This window comes from Tachyglossus aculeatus, chromosome 7 (genome assembly GCF_015852505.1).
Source record: "Tachyglossus aculeatus isolate mTacAcu1 chromosome 7, mTacAcu1.pri, whole genome shotgun sequence".
NCBI lineage: Eukaryota > Metazoa > Chordata > Mammalia > Monotremata > Tachyglossidae > Tachyglossus > Tachyglossus aculeatus.
In genome coordinates, this window is record NC_052072.1 from 7,571,127 (window position 1) to 7,591,665 (window position 20,539).

A 20,539-nucleotide genomic window follows, 5' to 3' on the forward strand; every position below is an offset into this window, starting at 1 on the left:
GCTCTGCACACCGCAAGTGCTCAGATTTATTACTCAATTTTACTTGTACATATTTACTATTCTCTTTATTATGTTAATGATGGGCATCTACCTTTATTTCTACTTATTCTGACGACTTGACGTCTGTCCACTGTCTTGTTTTGTTGTCTGTCTCCCCCTTCTAGACTGCGAGCCTATTGTTGGGTAGGGACCATCTCTATATGCTGCCAAATTGTACTTCCCAAGTACATATTTATTACTCTATTTATTTTACTTGTACATATTCACTGTTCTCTTTATTTTGTTAATAATGTGCATCTAACTTCATTTCTACTTATTCTGATGACTTGACGCCTGTCCACTGTCTTGTTTTGTTGTCTGTCTCCCCCTTCTAGACTGTGAGCCTATTGTTGGGTAGGGACCATCTCTATATGCTGCCAAATTGTACTTCCCAAGTACATATTTATTACTCTATTTATTTTACTTGTACATATTTACTGTTCTCTTTATTTTGTTAATAATGTGCATCTACCATTATTTCTACTTATTCTGATGACTTGACGCCTGTCCACTGTCTTGTTTTGTTGTCTGTCTCCCCCTTCTAGACTGTGAGCCCGTTGTTGGGTAGGGACTGTCTCTACATGTTGCCAAATTGTTCTTCCCAAGTACATATTTATTACTCTATTTATTTTACTTGTACATATTTATTATTCTATCTATTTTGTCAATGATGTGCATCTAGCTTTATTTCTACTTATTCTGATGACTTGACACCTGCCCACATGTCTTGTTTTGTTGTCTGTCTCCCCCTTCTAGACTGTGAGCCCGTTGTTGGGTAGGGACCATCTCTATATGTTGCCAAATTGTACTTCCCAAGTACATATTTATTACTGTATTTATTTATTTATTTTACTTGTACATATTTACTAGTCTATTTTGTTAATGATGTGCATCTACCTTTATTTCTACGTATCCTGACGACTTGATGCCTGTCCACATGTCTTGTTTTGTTGTCTGTCTCCCCCTTTAGACTGTGAGCCCACTGTTGGGTAGGGACCGTCTCTATATGTTACCAATTTGTACTTCCCAAGTGCTTAGTACAGTGCTCTGCACACAGTAAGCGCTCAATAAATACGATTGATGATGATATTTATTACTCTATTTTACTTGTACATATTTACTATTCTCTTTATTTTGTTAATGATGTGCATCTAGCTTTATTTCTACTTATTCTGATGACTTGACACCTGTCCACATGTTATTCATTCATTCACTCATATTTATTGAGCGCTTACTGTGTGCACAGGACTGAACTAAGCGCTTGGGAAGTACAAGTTAGCAACATATAGAGACGGTCCCTACCCAACAGTGGGCTCACAGTCTTGTTTTGTGGTCTGTCTCCCCCTTCTAGACTGTGAGCCCGTTGTTGGGTAGGGACCATCGCTATATGTTGCCAAATTGTACTTCCCAAGTACATATGTATTACTCTATTTATTTATTTTACTTGTACATATTTGTTCTGTTTATTTTATTTTGGTAATATGTTTTGTTTTGCTGTCTGTCTCCCCCTTCTAGACTGTGAGCCCACTGTTGGGTAGGGACTGTCTCTAGATGTTGCCAACTGGTACTTCCCAAGCGCTTAGTCCAGTGCTCCGCACACAGTAAGCGCTCAATAAATACAACTGAATGAATGAATATATGTATACATGTTTGTACATATTTATTACTTTATTTTACTTGTACATATTTATTCTATTTTATTTTGTTAATATGTTTTGTTTTGTTGTCTGTCTCCCCCTCCTAGACTGTGAGCCGCTGCTGGGTAGGGACCGTCTCTATATGTTGCCAACTTGTACTTCCCAAGCGCTTAGTCCAGTGCTCTGCACACAGTAAGCGCTCAATACAATTGAATGAATGAATGAATATATGTATATATGTTTGTACATATTTATTACTCTATTTTACTTGTACATATTTATTCTATTTATTTTATTTTGTTAATATGTTTGGTTTTGTTCTCTGTCTCCCCCTTCTAGACTGTGAGCCCGCTGTTGGGTGGGGACTGCCTCTAGATGTTGCCGACTTGGGCTTCCCAAGCGCTTAGTCCAGTGCTCTGCACACAGTAAGCGCTCAATAAATACAACTGAATGAATAAAATCACACAGCAGACAAGTGGTGGAGTCAGGATTAGAACCCATGACCTTCTGACTCCCAAGCCCGGGCTCTGTCTACAATGCCACGCTGCATCTACATTAAAATTAAGGGTGTGAGTCCCGTGTGGGACAGGACCCGTGTCCAATCATTCGTTCATTCAATTGTAGTTATTGAGCACTTACTGTGAGCAGAGCACTGTACTAAGCGCTTGGGAAGTACAAATTGGCAACAAATAGACGGCCCCTACCCAACAACAGGCTCGCAGTCTAGAAGGGGCCAACAACCAAAAAAAACCAAAACCAGTAGACAGGTGGACAATCAGCTTAACTCATATCTACCCCAGTGCTTAGAACAGTGCTTGGCACATAGTAAGCGCTTAGAGAACCAGCGTGGCTCAGTGGAAGGAGCCTGGGCTTTGGAGTCAGAGGTCATGGGTTCAAATCCCGGCTCCGCCACTTGTCAGCTGTGTGACTTTGGGCAAGTCACTTCACTTCTCTGGGCCTCAGTTCCCTCATCTGGAAAATGGGGATTAAGTCTGTGAGCCCCATGTGGGACAACTTGATTACCTCATTTGTAAAATGAAGGTTACACTTCTCTGTGCCTCAGTTCCCTCATCTGTAAAATGGGGATTAAGACTGTGAGCCCCCCCCGGGGGACAACCTGATCTCCTTGTAACCTCCCCAGCGCTTAGAACAGTGCTTTGCACATAGAAGCGCTTAATAAATGCCATCATTATTATTATTATTATTCTCTGGGCCTCAGTTACCTCATCTGGAAAATGGGGGTGAAGACTGTGAGCCCCCCATGGGACAACCTGATCACCTTGTAACCTCCCCAGCGCTTAAAACAGTGCTTTGCACATAGTAAGAGCTTAATAAACGCCATCATTATTATCATTAAGTACCATAATTATTAGTTATTATTAGGGGGCTGTTCAATCATTCATTCATTCAATTGTATTTATTGAGCGCTTACTGTGTGCACAGCACTGTACTAAGCGCTTGGGAAGTACAAGTTGGCAACATCTAGAGACGGTCCCTACCCAACAGCGGGCTCACAGCTCTAGAAGGGGGAGACAGACAACAAAACCAAACATACTAACAAAATAAAATAAATAGAATAGATATGTACAAGTAAAATAGAGTAATAAATATGTACAAACATATATACAGGTGCTGTGGGGAAGGGAAGGAGGTAAAATTGGGGGGATGGAGAGGGGGCGAGGGGGAGAGGAAGAAAGGCGCTCAAGGTGATCAGGTTGTCCCACGAGGGGCTCACAGTCTTCATCCCCATTTTCCAGATGAGGGAACTGAGGCCCAGAGAAGTGAAGTGACTTGCCCAAAGTCCCACAGCTGACAAGTAGTGGAGCCGGGACTTGAACCCACGGCCTCTGACTCCAAAGCCCGGGCTCTTTCCACTGAGCCACGCTGCTTCAAAAAATCATGGCATGTGTTCATTCATTTTTCATTCATTCAATCGTATTTATTGAGCGCTTACTGTGTACAGAGCACTGTACTAAGTGCTTGGGAAGTCCAAGTTGGCAACATATAGAGACGGTCCCTACCCAACAGCGGGCTCACAGTCTAGAAAGGGGAGAACAAAACAAAACATATTAACAAAATAAAATAAATAGAATAAATATGCACAAATAAAATAGAGTAATAAATTTGTACGGCGCTTACTATGTGCAAAGCACTGTTCTAAGCACTGGGGGGAATGCAAGGTGATCAGGTTGCACCATGTGGGGCTCACAGTCTTAATCCCCATTTTACTGACAAGGTAACTGAGGCACAGAGAATTAATCAATCAATCAATCGTATTTATTGAGCGCTTACTGTGTGCAGAGTACTGTACTAAGCGCTCGGGAAGTACAAGTTGGCAACATATAGAGACGGTCCCTACCCAACAGTGGGCTCACAGGCTCACAGGGAAGGTGAGTGACTTGCCCAAAGTCACACAGCTGACAAGTGGCGGAGCTGGGATTTGAACCCACGGCCTCTGACTCCAAAGCCCGGGCTCTTTCCACTGAGCCACGCTGCTTCAAAAAATCATGGCATTTGTTAAGCGCTTACTATGTGCCAAGCACTGTTCTAAGCGCTGGGGGGGATGCAAGGTGATCAGGTTGTCCCACGTGGGGCGCACAGTCTTAATCCCCATTTTACCAATGAGGGAACTGAGGCCCAGAGAAGGTGAGTGACTTGCCTAAGGCCACACAGCTGGCAACGGGCGGAGCCGGGATTTGAACCCATGACCTCTGACTCCCAAATCCGGGCTCTTTCCACTGAGCCACCCCCAGGCACTGAAGCAGCTCCCAAACACGGGCATCCGGCCGGCTCCGGATGGGGGAGACCAGCCGCGCTGTGGTGGACCGGGAGGAAGGGGGGCCTCGGGCAGATTCATTCAATCGTATTTATTGAGCGCTTACTGTGTGCAGAGCACTGGACTAAGCGCTTGGGAACTCCGAGTTGGCAACATCTAGAGACGGTCCCTACCCAACAGCGGGCTCACAGTCTAGAAGGGGGAGACAGACGACAAAACCAAACATATTAACCAAATAAAATAAATAGAATAGATATGTACAAGTAAAATAAATAGAGTAATAAATACGTATATACAGGTACAGATACAAGGTAATCAAGTTGTCCCACAGGGGGCTCACAGACTTAACCCCCATTTTCCAGGTGAGGGAACTGAGGCACAGGGAAGTTAAGTGACTTGCCCAAAGTCACACGCTTTCTCTACCCCTCACCCCCTGCTCCCTCCCCAATTCCTCTTCTCCCCTTGACCACTTCCCTCCCTGTGGGAAAGAGAAAGGAAGCGGACGGAGGAAGGTTAAAAGGATCCCGGACTGAGCCCCCTTTTTCCTCTCCTCCTCCCCATCCCCCCCAGCCCTACCTCCTTCCCCTCCCCACAGCACCTGTCGATATGTTTGTACACATTTATTACTCTATTTATTTTACTCGTAATAATAATAATAATGGCATTTATTAAGCGCTTACTATGTGCAAAGCACTGTTCTAAGCGCTTGGGAGGTTACAAGGTGATCAGACTGAGCCCCCTCCTTCCTCTCCATCCCCCCAGCCTTACCTCCTTCCCCTCCCCACAGCACCTGTATATATGTTTGTACGGATTTATTCCTCTATTTATTTTATTTGTACATATTTATTCTATTTTATTTTGTTAATATGTTTTGTTTTGTTCTCTGTCTCCCCCTTCTAGACTGTGAGCCCGCTGTTGGGTAGGGACCGTCTCTATGTTTGTACGGATTTATTAGTCTATTTATTTATTTTATTTGTACATATTTATTCTATTTTATTTTGTTAATATGTTTTGTTTTGTTCTCTGTCTCCCCCTTCTAGACTGTGAGCCCACTGTTGGGTAGGGACCGTCTCTATGTTTGTACGGATTTATTAGTCTATTTATTTATTTTATTTGTACATATTCATTCTATTTTATTTTGTTAATATGTTTTGTTTTGTTCTCTGTCTCCCCTTTCTAGACTGTGAGCCCGCTAATGGGTAGGGACCGTCTCTGTTTGTACGGATTTATTAGTCTATTTATTTATTTTATTTGTACATATTTATTCTATTTTATTTTGTTAATATGTTTTGTTCTGTTCTCTGTCTCCCCTTCTAGACTGTGAGCCCACTGTTGGGTAGGGACCATCTCTATGTTTGTACGGATTTATTAGTCTATTTATTTATTTTATTTGTACATATTTATTCTATTGTATTTTGTTAATATGTTTGGTTTTGTTCTCTGTCACCCCCTTCTAGACTGTGAGCCCGCTGTTGGGTAGGGACCGTCTCTATGTTTGTACGGATTTATTAGTCTATTTATTTATTTTATTTGTACATATTCATTCTATTTTATTTTGTTAATATGCTTTGTTTTGTTCTCTGTCTCCCCCTTCTAGACTGTGAGCCCGCTAATGGGTAGTGACCGTCTCTAGATGTTGCCGACTTGTACTTCCCAAGCGCTTAGTCCAGTGCTCTGTACACAGTAAGCGCTCAATAAACACGATTGAATGAATGAATGAATGAATGAATCAGGTTGTCCCACAGGGGGCTCACAGTCTTAATCCCCATTTTGCAGATGAGGGAACTGAGGCCCAGAGAAGTGAATAATAATAATAATAATAATAATAATAATAATAATAATAATAATAGCATTTATTAAGCGCTTACTATGTGCAAAGCACTGTTCTAAGCTCTGGGGAGGTTACAAGGTGATCAGGTTGTCCCACGTGGGGCTCACAGTCTTAATCCCCATTTTGCAGATGAGGGAACAGAGGCCCAGAGAAGTGAAGTAATAATAATAATGATGGCATTTATTAAGCACTTACTACATGCAAAGCACTGTTCTAAGCGCTGGGGAGGTTACAAGGTGATCAGGTTGTCCCACGTGGGGCTCACAGTCTTAATCCCCATTTTGCAGATGAAGGAACCAAGGCCCAGGGAAGTGAAGTAATAGTAATAATAATAATGATGATGGCATTTATTAAGCGCTTACTGTGCGCAAAGCACTGTTCTAAGCACTGGGGAGGTTACAAGGTGATCAGGTTGTCCCACGGGGGGCTCACAGTCTTAATCCCCATTTTGCAGATGAGGGAACCAAGGCCCAGAGGAGTGAAGTAATAATAATAATAATAATGGCATTTATTAAGCACTTACTATATGCGAAGCACTGTTCTAAGCGCTGGGGAGGTTACAAGGTGATCAGGTTGTCCCACGGGGGGCTCACAGTCTTAATCCCCACTTTGCAGATGAAGGAACCAAGGCCCAGGGAAGTGAAGTAATAGTAATAATAATAATGATGATGGCATTTATTAAGCGCTTACTGTGCGCAAAGCACTGTTCTAAGCCCTGGGGAGGTTACAAGGTGATCAGGTTGTCCCACGGGGGGCTCACAGTCTTAATCCCCATTTTGCAGATGAGGGAACCAAGGCCCAGAGGAGTGAAGTAATAATAATAATGGCATTTATTAAGCACTTACTATGTGCAAAGCACTATTCTAAGCGCTGGGGAGGTTACAAGGCGATCAGGTTGTCCCACAGGGGGCTCACAGTCTTCATCCCCATTTTACAGATGAGGGAACTGAGGCCCAGAGAAGTGAAGTGACCTGCCCGAGATCACACAGCAGGCTAAGCGGCGGAGCCGAGATTAGAACCCAGGTCCCCTGACTCCGACTGCTTCCCAGACCTCGACGTCTAAGGACTGACAAGACTTGGTGCGTCCTTTGTCTTTTCCCACTGGAGAAGTCTCCATTCCCAACTCCTTCCTCCAAGGGACGTGGGAAAGGCGAGAGAGAACCATGCAGGTGATTGGGCTCTCGGGATTATTACCAACCTGTCTCTGACAGTACGATTCTTTGAGTTTCTTGAGATGCGTTGTCATTTTCACCTTGAAATGAATTTCACTGCTGTCCTAAGAACAGAAGAGAAAGAAGTTACCACTCTGTCAGATCTTTGGCGCGCTCACCGTGGGCAGAGCACTGTACTAAGCGCTGGGGAGAGTACAACAGGACAATAAACAGACCCATCCCCTGCCCGCAGCGGGCGTATTACAGTCCTTGTTGTCTTCGCTGCAAGCAACTGGGTCTGCTTCGCTGAACTCCTTATGTCAGTTGGTTAGAAAAATAAACTCGGAGGGACCCGAGTCTTTTAGACTGTGAACCTGCTACTGGGTAGGGACCGTCTCTATATGTTGCCAACTTGTACTTCCCAAGCACTTAGTAAAGTGCTCTGCACACAGTAAGCGCTCAATAAATACGATTGATGGATTGATTGACCCAGACAACGGGACCTCGGTTCTGCCGTGTCTTCTTCCCTCCCGGATAATAATAACAATAATAATAATGATGACGGCATTTGTTAAGCGCTTATTCATTCATTCTATCGTATTGAGCGCTTACTGTGTGCAGAGCACTGTACTAAGCGCTTGGGAAGGACAATTCAGCAACAAAGAGAGACCCTCCCTGCCCACGGCGGGCTCACAGTCTAGAAGGGGGGAGGACAGATAGCAAAACATGGAACAGGCATCATTCATTCATTCTATCGTATTTATTTATTTATTTATTTATTGGTGGCATTTGTTAAGCGCTTACTATGTGCAAAGCACTGTTCTAAGCGCTGGGGGGGGGAATACAAGGTGATCAGGTTGTCCCACGTGGGGCTCACAGTTTTAATTCCCATTTGCCAGATGAGGTAACTGAGGCCCAGAGAAGTTAAGTGGCTTGCCCAAGGTCACACAGCAGACATGTGGTGGAGCCGGGATTCGAACCTCTGACTCGAAAGCCCGTGCTCTTTCCACTGAGCCACGCTGCTTCTCTGAGCCCTTACTGAGCCCTTACTGTGTGCAGAGCACTGTACTAAGCGCTTGGGAAGGACAATTCAGCAACAAAGAGAGGCCATCCCTGCCCACAGCGGGCTCACAATCTAGAAGGGGGGAGACAGACAGCAATACAGGCATTAGAGAAGCAGCGTGGCTCAGTGGAAAGAGCCCGGGCTTCGGCATCCGAGGTCATGGGTTCTAATCCTGACTCCGCCAATTGTCAGCTTTGTGACTTTGGGCAAGTCACTTCACTTCTCTGGGCCTCAGTGACCTCATCTGTAAAATGGGGGTTAAGACTGTGAGCCCCCCAAGGGACAACCTGATCACCTACAGAGCACTGTTCTAAGCGCTGGGGGGAGGTACAAGGTGATTGAGTTGTCCCACGTGGGGCTCACAGTCTTAATCCCCATTTGACAGATGAGATAACTGAGGCTCAGAGAAGTTAATACCGTTAAGTTAATACGAACAAATACCGTAAAAAAGCAACAACCAACGAATGACATTATGGGTTTATAGTCTAGACGGGGAGACAGGCGTTTAGGTAAATGCATACAGTATGGATCTCTACATACTGTACTTGAGAGAAGCAGCATGGCTCCGCAGGTGGTGGAGGCGGGATTCGAACCCACGACCTCTGACTCCCAAGCCTGGTCTCTTTCCACTGAGCCACACTGCTTTAAGCACTTACTATGTGCCAGGCACGGTAATAATAATAATAATAATAATAATAATAACAATGATGATGGCATTTATTAAGTGCTTACTATGTGCAAAGCACTGTTCTAAGCGCTGGGGAGGTTACAGGGTGATCAGGTTGTCCCACGGGGGGGCTCACAGTCCTCATCCCCGTTTGACAGATGAGGGAACTGAGGCCCAGAGAAGTGAAGTGACTTGCCCAAGGTCACAGAGCAGACAAGTAGCGGAGCCGGGATTAGAACCCACGTCCGCTAACTCAAAGGCCTGCGTTCTTGTCGCCAGAGTACGGGATTCTGCCCTAAGGCAGACCCCGGCTGACCGGGCCGAGCCTCCCGACCACCGCCCTGTAAACCTCCCGGGCCACAGTTCCTACGATGGCATCGCTCCCCGAAACCCATGCTCCAAAAAAGACTCTCCAGGGGTCGGCCTTCCCACGTTTCCGCTTCTTCAGAACCGGAGTCCCGAAGGATCCGGGCGGTGAATCCCCATCAGTCCATTTCTACGCGCACAGAATTTGCCACCTTCCACATCCCGAACTAAAACGCTTCCCAGAACTAAGATCTATATCGGACCATGGTTTATTTTGCCTTAAACTTGGCCGCCTTCTCATCAACGGACGCACGGGGAGTGAAACAACAAATTGTCATTCCTTCCAACGCCCCTGGCACAAATCACACCTTTTCCCTGGGGTGCGGCCATTCACCAGGTTTGGGGAAAAGAAAACCAACCCCGACCATCTGGACGGGCACGTGCTAAAATGCACACTGGCGAAGCGGTGTAACTCACCTGTCCAATGACTTTGAGCTTAATGTATTCGCCTTCTTTCTTATCCCCCAAGTCTTCAGCTGAAGGTTTCGCTTCCTGAAAGGAAAAGATGATTAAAAAATCTCACTTCCTACCAGAAATTTTTTCACAAATACCAACATTATTATTTATGAGGTAACCGACGCCCAGAGAAGCGATGTAACTCGGCCAGAGTAATCCAGCAGACAAGCGGAGGTGTCAGGATTAGAACCCAGGGTCCTTCTGATTTTCCAGACCCACGCTCAAGCCACTTTAATAATAATATGGATGGCACTTATTAAGTGCTTACTATGTGCAAAGCACTGTTCTAAGCGCTGGGGAGGTTACAAGGTGATCGGGTTGTCCCACGGGGGGCTCACAGTCTTAACCCCCATTTTTACAGATGAGGGAACTGAGGCACAGAGAAGCGAAGTGACTTGCCCAAAGTCACACAGCTGACAATTGGCGGAGCCGGGATTTGAGCCCATGACCTCTGACTCCAAAGCCCGGGCTCTTTTTCCACTGAGCCGCCTCTGTGAGCAGTCCAGGACACGTTATATTGTTATGTATATACGTTTGTACATATTTATTACTCTATTTTACTTGCACATATTTATTCTAATTATTTTATTTTGTTAATATGTTTTGTTTTGGTGTCCGTCTCCCTCTTCTAGACTGTGAGCCCGCTGTTGGGTAGGGACCGTCTATGGTGCCGACTTGTACTTCCCAAGCACTTAGTACAGTGCTCCGCACACAGTAAGCGCTCAATAAATACGATTGAATGAGTGAGTGTATGAAGCACCCTGGGGATAAAATTATTAAGTGGCATAAAAACATCCTGCGCCATATCAGAATCAGTCACACAGGGGACAGAACAACTGTACAGACCCTCTAGACTGTACGCTTGTGGGGGGCAGGGAATGTATCTGTTATATTGTTATGTATATATATATATATATATATATTTGTACATATTTATTACTCTGTTTTACTTGAACATATTTATTCTATTTATTTTATTTTGTTAATATGTTTTGTTTTGTTGTCCGTCTCCCCCTTCTAGACTGTGAGCCCGCTGTTGGGTAGGGACCGTCTCTCTAGGGTGCCGACTTGTACTTCCCCAGCACTTAGTACAGTGCTCCGCACACAGTAAGCGCTCAATAAATACGATTGATTGAATGAATGAATGAATCCTCAGCCGGCCAAATACAGGCTTCGGGACTCCGGATGGACTCCGACAATTTCCTGCCATTTCCGGCCCCCTGGCAACTGGCAGGCACACCGACTAAAAACGGAACCGGTGACACTCGATCAGTCGATCAATCCTATTTACTGAGCGCTTACCGTGTGCAGGGCACTGTAGTAAGTGCTTGGCAGAGTACAACAGAACAGATTTGGTAGACACGTTCCCTGCCCGCCACGAGCTTATAGGCTAGAGGCGCAGGGGCAGACAATAACGTTCATAAATATATAAGTGCTGCGGGGCTGAGGGAGGGCTGAACAGAGGGCGCAAATAATAATAATAATGATGGCATTTATTAAGCGCTTACTATGTGCAAAGCACTGTTGGAAGCGCCGGGGAGGTTACAAGGTGATCAGGTTGTCCCACGGGGGGCTCACAGTCTTCATCCCCATTTTACAGATGAGGGAACTGAGGCCCAGAGAAGTGACTTCATCATCATCATCATCAATCGTATTTATTGAGCGCTTACTATGCGCAGAGCACTGTACTAAGCGCTTGGGAAGTACAAATTGGCAACATATAGAGACAGTCCCTACCCAACAGTGGGCTCACAGTCTAAAAGGGGGAGACAGAGAACAAAACCAAACATACTAACAAAATAAAATAAATACGATAGATATGTACAAGTAAAATAGAGTAATAAATATGTACAAACATATATACATATATACAGGTACTGTGGGGAAGGGAAGGAGGTAAGATGGGGGGGATGGAGAGGGGGACGAGGGGGAGAGGAAGGAAGGGGCTCAGTCTGGGAAGGCCTCCTGGAGGAGGTGAGCTCTCAGCAGGGCCTTGAAGGGAGGAAGAGAGCGAGCTTGGCGGATGGCGACTTGCCCCGAGTCACACCGCTGACAACTGGCGGAGCTGGGACTTGAACCCATGACCTCCGACTCCAAAGCCCGGGCTCTTTCCACCGAGCCACGCCGCTTCTCTTATCCAAGGGCAAGGATGACGTCGAAGGGAGTGAGAGAGAAGGAAGCGAGGGCCTAGCCGGGGAAGGCCTCTTGGAGGAGATGAGCCTTCAAAAAGGCTTGGGAAGCGGGGAAAGTGATCGTCTGATATGAGGAGGGAGGGTATTCCAGGACAGAGGCAGGAGGGGGGTGAGAGGTCGGGGACGAGATTAAAGACATCGAGGCACAGTGAGTACGTTGGAATCCGAGGAGCGGAGTAAGGAGTTCTTTAAAGCTGACGGCGAGAAGCTTTTAATTGATGCGGAGGTGAATGGGCACCGCCGGAGGTTCTCGAGGAGTGGGGAAACACATATTGAATGTTTTTGTAGAAAAATGATCCAGGCAACAGAATGAAGTATGGACCGGAGCGGGGGGAGACGGGAGGCAGGGACAGTAATCAAGGTGGGAGAAGACAAGTGCTTGGATTAACGCGGTAGCCTTTCGAGAGGAGACGATGGATTTGAGCAAGGTTGTGGAGGTTGAACCGATAGGAGTTAGTAACGGACTGAACAGGTGGGTTGCACGAGAGAGAGGAGTCGAGGATGACACTATACGGGCTTGTGAGGATGGTGGTACAGTGCTAAGCGCTTAGTACAGTGCTCTGCACACAGTAAGCGCTCAATAAATACGATTGATGGATTGGTATCATCTATGGTGCCCGGAAAGTCCCGAGGATACGATACGGGTGGGAAGATAAGAGACCCGTTGTTTGGGGTGTCGGTGGGACATCCAAGTAGAGACGTCGAAAATGTGAGACTGCGGAGGAGGAGAGAGATCAGGGTGGAGATTTGGGAATCATCCGCTACAGAGGTGGCAGTGGGAACGAGGTCCTCTCCCTTCCTCAGAAAGCGCTCCGTGAGAGGGGTTCGCTTGGGTTCTCGGTGCCACTCCTGGGCCACCGTGAGGTCACGAGCCGGGACCAAGAGACCGACAGACGAGATGGCATTAACAATAATAATGACAATGATGGCATTTATTAAGCGTTTACTACGTGCAAAGCACCGTTCGAAGCGCTGGGGCGGTTGCAAGGTGATCAGGTTGCCCCACGGGGGGGCTCACAGTCTTCATCCCCATTTTACAGACGAGGGAACTGAGGCACGGAGAAGTGACACAGTGACACAGCTGACAAGTGGCGGAGCCGGGATTTGAACCCACGACCTCTGACTCCAAAGCCCGGGCTCTTTCCACTGAGCCACGCTGCTTCTCCAATTAGAGGGGGAAAGTGTGTGGGCTGGGTGGTACCAGGGTGGGGGGAGAGGGCAGGGCGACCCCTGCTCCCCAAACTGGAGGGGGTGAAGGGGTGAGGCCGTACGGAAGGGCTCCCCGTGCCCGGCCCCCTGGAAGACACAAAAGACCCTTGCACACTGCTTCGATTTTCCGAGTCCGTTCCTAGAAAACATTCGGGCTCCACTGGCCTGTGTGCCATCATCGCATCGCAGTGGAAAGAGCCCCGGCTCGGGAGTCAGAGGTCGTGGGTTCTAATCCCGGCTCCGCCACTTAGCTGAGGGACTCTGGGCAAGTCACTTCACTTCTCTGGGCCTCAGTTCCCTCATCTGGAAAACGGGGATGAAGACTGTGAGCCCCACGTGGGACAACCTGATCACTCTGTATCCCCCCCCACGCTTAAAAGTGCTTGGCACGTAGTAGGCACTTAACAAATACCATCAATATTATTATTACAAGCCACGGGCGAGCTCGAGACATCTTTTCCAGCAGGAAAGGACGTGGACGAGTCTCGCGGGGGTCTTAAAGCTCGACGAGGCTGGGGGCAAAGGAAACGGAGCCCCGCCCGGCCGGATTCCCAACCCCAGTCACTTCCAGGCCCTGAGGAAAACGACGGCAGAGCCCTCGGAGTTCCTGGAGAGGAGGGGGGTGGTCCGCGGACCTGAAATGTGTTGGGTTCCCCTCTGAAAACAAGGGGGGGGCTTCCAAAGACAAGTTCTGGGCCGGGCCAGAAAACTGGGGCGCGGGAAGGAAAGAGGAAGGAAGACTAGGGATCGATTGTCTTCCCTACCCACTGCAGCCTCGTCGCTACAGCCCCTTCCTTCCTCTCATCATCATCATCAATCGTATTTATTGAGCGCTTACTATGTGCACAGCACTGTACTAAGCGCTTGGGAAGTACAAATTGGCAACATATAGAGACAGTCCCTACCCAACAGTGGGCTCACAGTCTAAAAGGGGGAGACAGAGAACAGAACCAAACATACTAACAAAATAAAATAAATAGAATAGATATGTACAAGTAAAATAAATAGAGTAATAAATATGTACAGACATATATACATATATACAGGTGCAGTGGGGAAGGGAAGGAGGTAAGATGGGGGGATGGAGAGGGGGACGAGGGGGAGAGGAAGGAAGGGGCTCAGTCTGGGAAGGCCTCCTGGAGGAGGTGAGCTCTCAGTAGGGCCTTGGATTGGCTTGTATCCACCCTAGTGCTTAGTACAGTGCTTGGCACATAGTCAGCGCCGTGAACAAATGCTACAATTATTATCCAAGGTGAATGACAATGGTCGCCCCGCCCTGAATTTGTACAACACCCATCAATGGCTTCATCTCGGCGGCCTCGGGGCTCTTGTCCTCCCTACTGATGGCAGGATGGTGATTGCCCCTGAGGTCAAGGAGCCACCCGGGCGATTCATTCAATGGTATTTATTGAGCGCTTACTGTGTGCAGAGCACTGTACTAAGCGCTTGAATGATGCCACTGGCCCCCAAGCCACCGGACTCCTGCTCTGGCCACCCTGCGGTTGGGCAGGCAGTGGGATCCGGCCGCGGAGGTGTGCCCTGGCAGTCCCAGCGGCCGGCCTGCTGAACGATAATAATAACGATGGCATTTATTATTATTATTATTAATAATAATAATAATAATAATAATAATGGCATTTATTAAGCGCTTACTATGTGCAAAGCACTGTTCTAAGCGCTGGGGAATTTACAAGGTGACCAGGTTGTCCCACGTGGGGCTCACCGCCTCAGTCCCCGTTTTACAGAGGAGGTCACTGAGGCCCAGAGAAGTGAAGTGACTTGCCCTAAGTCACACAGCTGACAAGTGGCAGAGCCGGGATTTGAACCGATGACCTCTGACTTCAAAGCCCGGGCTCTTTCCGCTGAGCCACGCTGCTTCCCAACTTCCCAAGCGCTTACTATGTGCCAAGCCCTGTTCTAAGCGCTGGGGAGCTTGCAAGGTGATCAGGTTGTCCCACGGCGGGGCTCACAGTCTTCATCCCCGTTTTATAGATGAGGTCACTGAGGCCCAGAGAAGTGAAGTGACTTGCCCAAAGTCACACAGCTGACAGTTGGCAGAGCCAGGATTTGAACCCACGACCTCTGACTCCAAAGCCTGGGCTTTTCCTAATGAGCCACGCTGCTTCCCAGATGCCAGGCAAACTTTAAGGGGCCGGCAAGATCACCCTCATCTGTCGGACTGAAAGCCCTAACTCTCCTCGTAATAATAACAATAATAATAATAATAATAATTACGGTATTTGTTAAGTGCTTACTGTGTGTCAACCACTGTTCTAAGCGCTGCGGTAGATACAAGGTGATGAGGTTGTCCCCCGTGGGGCTCACAGTCCTCCTCCCCATTTTCCAGATGAGGTCACTGAGGCCCAGAGAAGTGAAGTGGCTTGCCCAAAGTCCCACAGCTGACAAGTGGTGGAGGCGGGATTTGAACCCACGACCTCTGACTGCCAAGCCCAGGCTCTTTCTACTCACTGCCCAAAGGGGATGGTTTTTTCTGTAAAATGGGGAGGGAGACTGCGAGCCAGCCCCATGTGGGACAGGGCACTGTGGCCAACCCGACTGGCTTGTAGCCACCCCAGCGCTTAGTACAGAGCGTAGCTCAGTGGAAAGAGCCCGGGCTTGGGAGTCAGAGGTCATGGGTTCTAATCCCACCTCGCCACATCAGCTGTGGGACTTTGGGCAAGCCACTTCACTTCTCCGGGCCTCAGTTCCCTCACCTGTAAAAGGGGGATGAAGACTGGGAGCCCCACGTGGGACAAACTGATCACCTTGTATCCCCACCAGCGCTTAGAACAGTGCTTTGCACATAGTAAGTACTTAAATGCCATCATTGTTATTATTATTATTATTATTACTATTATTATTATTAGTATTAGCCAGCAAGGGGCTGCTCCCAGTGTGCAGTGGGCAGCGCTAGGCCCGGGCACGGGCAGGGATCCCTCCCCTAGCACACTCACACCCAGTCACCCTCACTCACACTCACACTTATGAGAAGCGGCGTGGCTCGGTGGAAAGAGCCCGGGCTTTGGAGTCGGGGGTCGTGGGTTCAAATCCCGACTCCGCCAACTGTCAGCTGGGTGACTTTGGGCAAGTCACTTCACTGGGCCTCAGTTCCCTCATCTGTAAAATGGGGATGAAGACCGTGAGGCCCCCCGTGGGACAACCTCATCACCTTGTCACCTCCCCTGCGCTTAGACCAGTGCTTGGAACATAGTAAGCACTTAACAAATACCATCTTTATTATTACACACTCACACACACTCCCACTCAGTCACACTCCCCCTTACACAGTCACTCCCACACACAGTCACACTCCCCCTTACACACACACTCAGTCTCACACTCCCACTTACACACAGTCACTCCCACGTTCAGTCACACTCCCCCTTACACAGTCACTCCCACACTGTCACACTCCCCTACACACACTCACTGTCTCACACTCCCCCTTACACAGTCACTCCCACGCTCAGTCCCACTCCCCCTTACACACACTCACTCGCAGTCTCACACTCTCCCTTACACAAAGTCACTCCCACACTCAGTCCCTCTAGACTGTGAGCCCACTGTTGGGTAGGGACCGTCTCTATATGTTGCCAACTTGTACTTCCCAAGCGCTTAGTACAGTGCCCTGCACACAGTAAGCACTCAATGAATGCGACTGAATGAATGCGATTGAATGAATGAATGAAACTCTCACTCACAGTCCCACACTCACACACACTCCCACTCAGTCACACTCCCCCTTCCAGTCACTCCCACACTCAGCCACACTCCCAGTTACACACACTCAGCCCCACTCACACACTGTCACACTGCCACTCATACGCACTCCCACTCAGTCACACTCCCCCTTCCAGTCACTCCCACACTCAGTCCCGTACTCCCCCTTACACACACTCACTCACGTTCCCCCTTCCACAGTCACTCCCACACTCAGTCCTGCACTCCCCCTTCCACACACTACCTGTCCCACACACTCAGTCCCGCACTTCCCCTTCCTCACACTCACTCCCCCTCCCACACTCCCACTCAGTCATATTCCCCCTTCCAGAATCACTCCCACACACACACACACACACACACTCCCACACACTCACTCCCACTCCCACACACACTCCCACACTCAATCCCGCACTCCCCCTTCCAGTCACTCCCAGTCCCACACACTCACTCACACTCCCCCTTCCACACAGTCACTCCCAGTCCCCCACGCTCACTCCCACTCCCACACTCAGTCCCTCACTACCCCTTCCACAGTCACTCACTGTCCCACACACTCACTCACACTCAGTCCCGCACTCCCCCTTCCAGTCACTCACTATCCCACACACTCACTCACACTCCCCCTCACACTCAGTCCCGCACCCCCCCTTCCACACAGTCACTCCCAGTTCTACAATCACTCACACTCCCCCTCACACTCGGTCCCGCACTCCCCCTTCCCACACACTCCCAGTCCCACACCCTCACTCACACTCCCACAGTCCGTCCCGCACTCCCCCTTCCAGTCACTCCCAGTTCCACAGTCACTCACACTCTCCCTCACACTCAGTCCCACACTCCCCCTTCCACACAGTCACTCTCAGTCCCACAGTCACTCACACTCCCCCTCACACTCAGTCACACTCCCCCTTCCACAGAGTCACTCCCAGTACCACACAGTCACTCACACTCCCACATTCGGTCCCGCACTCCCCCTTCCACACAGTCACTCACTGTCCCACACACTCACTCACACTCCCCCTCACACTCAGTCCCGCACCCCCCCCCTTCCACACAGTCACTCCCAGTCCCACACACTCACTCACACTCCCCCTCACACTAAGTCCCGCACCCCCCCTTCCACACAGTCACTCCCAGTCCCACAGTCACTCACACTCCCCCTCACACTCGGTCCCGCACTCCCCCTTCCACACAGTCACTCCCAGTCCCACACACTCACTCACACTCCCACACTCCCTCTCACACTCGGTCCCGCACTCCCCATTCCACGGTCACTCCCAGTCCCACACAGTCACTCACACTCCCCCTCAGTCCCACACTCCCCCTTCCACACAGTCACTCCCAGTCCCACACTCACTCACACTCGGTCCCGCACTCCCCCTTACACACACAGTCACTCCCAGTCCCACACACTCACTCACACTCCCCCTTCCACACAGTCACTCCCAGTCCCACACACTCACTCACACTCCCCCTCACACTCAGTCCTACACCCCTCCTTCCACACAGTCATGCCCAGTCCCACACACTCACTCCCACTCCCACACTCCCCCTCACTCAGTCCCGCACTCCCCCTTCCACAGTCACTCACTTTCCCACACTCACTCACACTCCCACACTCCGTCCCGCACCCCCCCTTCCACAGTCACTCCCAGTCCCACACACTCACTCACACTCCCCCTCACACTCAGTCCCGCACCCCCCCTTCCACACAGTCACTCACTGTCCCACACACTCACTCCCAGTCCCACACTCCCAGTCCCACACGCTCACTCACACGCGCCCTCAAACTCAGTCCCGCACTCCCCCTTCCACAGTCACTCACTATCAATCAATCGATCGTATTTATTGAGCGGTTACTATGTGCAGAGCACTGTACTAAGCGCTTGGGAAGTACAAATTGGCAACACATAGAGACAGTCCCCACCCAACAGTGGGCTCACAGTCTAAAAGGCTCAGTCTAAAAGTCCCACACTCCGTCCCACACAGTCACTCACACTCCCCCTTCCACAGTCACTCCCAGTCCCACACAGTCACTCACACTCCCCCTTCCACACAGTCACTCACTATCCCACACACTCACTCACACTCCCACACTCCCCCTTCCACACAGTCACTCCCAGTCCCACACAGTCACTCACACTCCCCCTTCCACACAGTCACTCACTATCCCACACACCCCCTTCCACACAGTCACTCCCAGTCCTACACTCACTCACACTCCCCCTCACACTCCGTCCCGCACCCCCCTTCCAAACAGTCACTCCCAGTCCTACACTCACTCACACTCTCCCTCACACTCAGTCCCGCACTCCCCATTCCAGTCACTCCCAGTCCCACACACTCACTCACACTCCCCCCTTCCCTACAGTCACTCCCAGTCCCACACTCACTCACACTCTCCCTCACACTCAGTCCCGCACTCCCCATTCCAGTCACTCCCCGTCCCACACACTCACTCACACTCCCCCTCACACTCAGTCCCACACTCCCTGTCCCACACACTCACTCCCAGTCCCACACTCGGTCCCACACTCCCCCTTCCACAGTCACTCACTATCCCACAGTCACTCACACTCCCACACTCCGCCCCGCACCCCCTCCTCCACCCAGTCACTCCCAGCCCCACACGCTCACTCACACTCGCCCTCACACTCGGCCCCACACGCTCACTCACACTCCCCCTACCACACGGTCACTCACTCAGTCCCACTGCCCCTCCGGCGCCCCCCCGCGGTGGGGGTCGGGAGTGTGTGCGCGCGGGCCGCATCGTTAGCGCCCGAGTGTGTGCGGCGGCCCACCTGGTCAGACATGTCGGCGGGAGGGGTGGGGGGGGGGGCCGGGTCTCCTCACTCCGCCGGTCGGTCGGTCGGTCGGTCGGTGGGTGGTGTCTCCTCACTCCGTCCGTCCGTCCGTCCGCCCCGGGGCTCCGCGATCCGGGCGCCCCCCGACCGCCGCCACCGCCACCACCGCCACTTCCGCCGCCGCCACTTCCGCCGCCGAGGCCTGCGTCACTTCCGCTCCCCGACCCCTCTCCCTCGCACACCGGCGGGAGGGGGCGAGTGGGCGGGGCTCGCAGTGCGGGGCGCGGCCGGGGATTGGACGAGGCCGGGGAGCGGCCCGGTGATTGGACGGGGCCGGCTCTGGGGGCGGGGCCTGGGACCGGGCCGGTGATTGGACGGAGCCGGAGAGTGGGCGGGGCCCGCTCTGGGGGCGGGGCCTGGGAGCGAGCCGGGGATTGGACGGGGCCGGCGCTGGGGGCGGGGCCGGCGATTTTACTATTCTATTTATTTCATTTTGTTCATATGCTTTGTTTTGTCGTCTGTCTCTCACTTCTAATAATAATAATAATGACGGCATTTATTAAGCGCTTAGACTGTGAGCCCGCTGTTGGGTAGGGCCCGTCTCTAGATGTTGCCAACTTGTACT

General features: G+C 50.0%; 1 protein-coding gene across 1 annotated transcript in view; it reads right to left on the bottom strand.

Moving 5' to 3' along the window:
- The window catches only part of SUMO1 (small ubiquitin like modifier 1), a 33,064-nt gene extending 13,013 nt beyond the window's left edge, over positions 1 to 20,051 (bottom strand). Inside the window, exons 1-3 of the mRNA XM_038749094.1 lie at positions 19,912 to 20,051; positions 9,948 to 10,022; positions 7,482 to 7,559 (exon numbers count right to left, since the gene is read on the bottom strand). Coding sequence (XP_038605022.1) covers positions 7,482 to 7,559; positions 9,948 to 10,022; positions 19,912 to 19,923 — 165 coding nt within the window. The 5' untranslated portion in view covers positions 19,924 to 20,051. The remainder of the gene's footprint in view (positions 1 to 7,481; positions 7,560 to 9,947; positions 10,023 to 19,911) is intronic.
- Between the last annotated feature and the right edge of the window lie 488 nt (positions 20,052 to 20,539).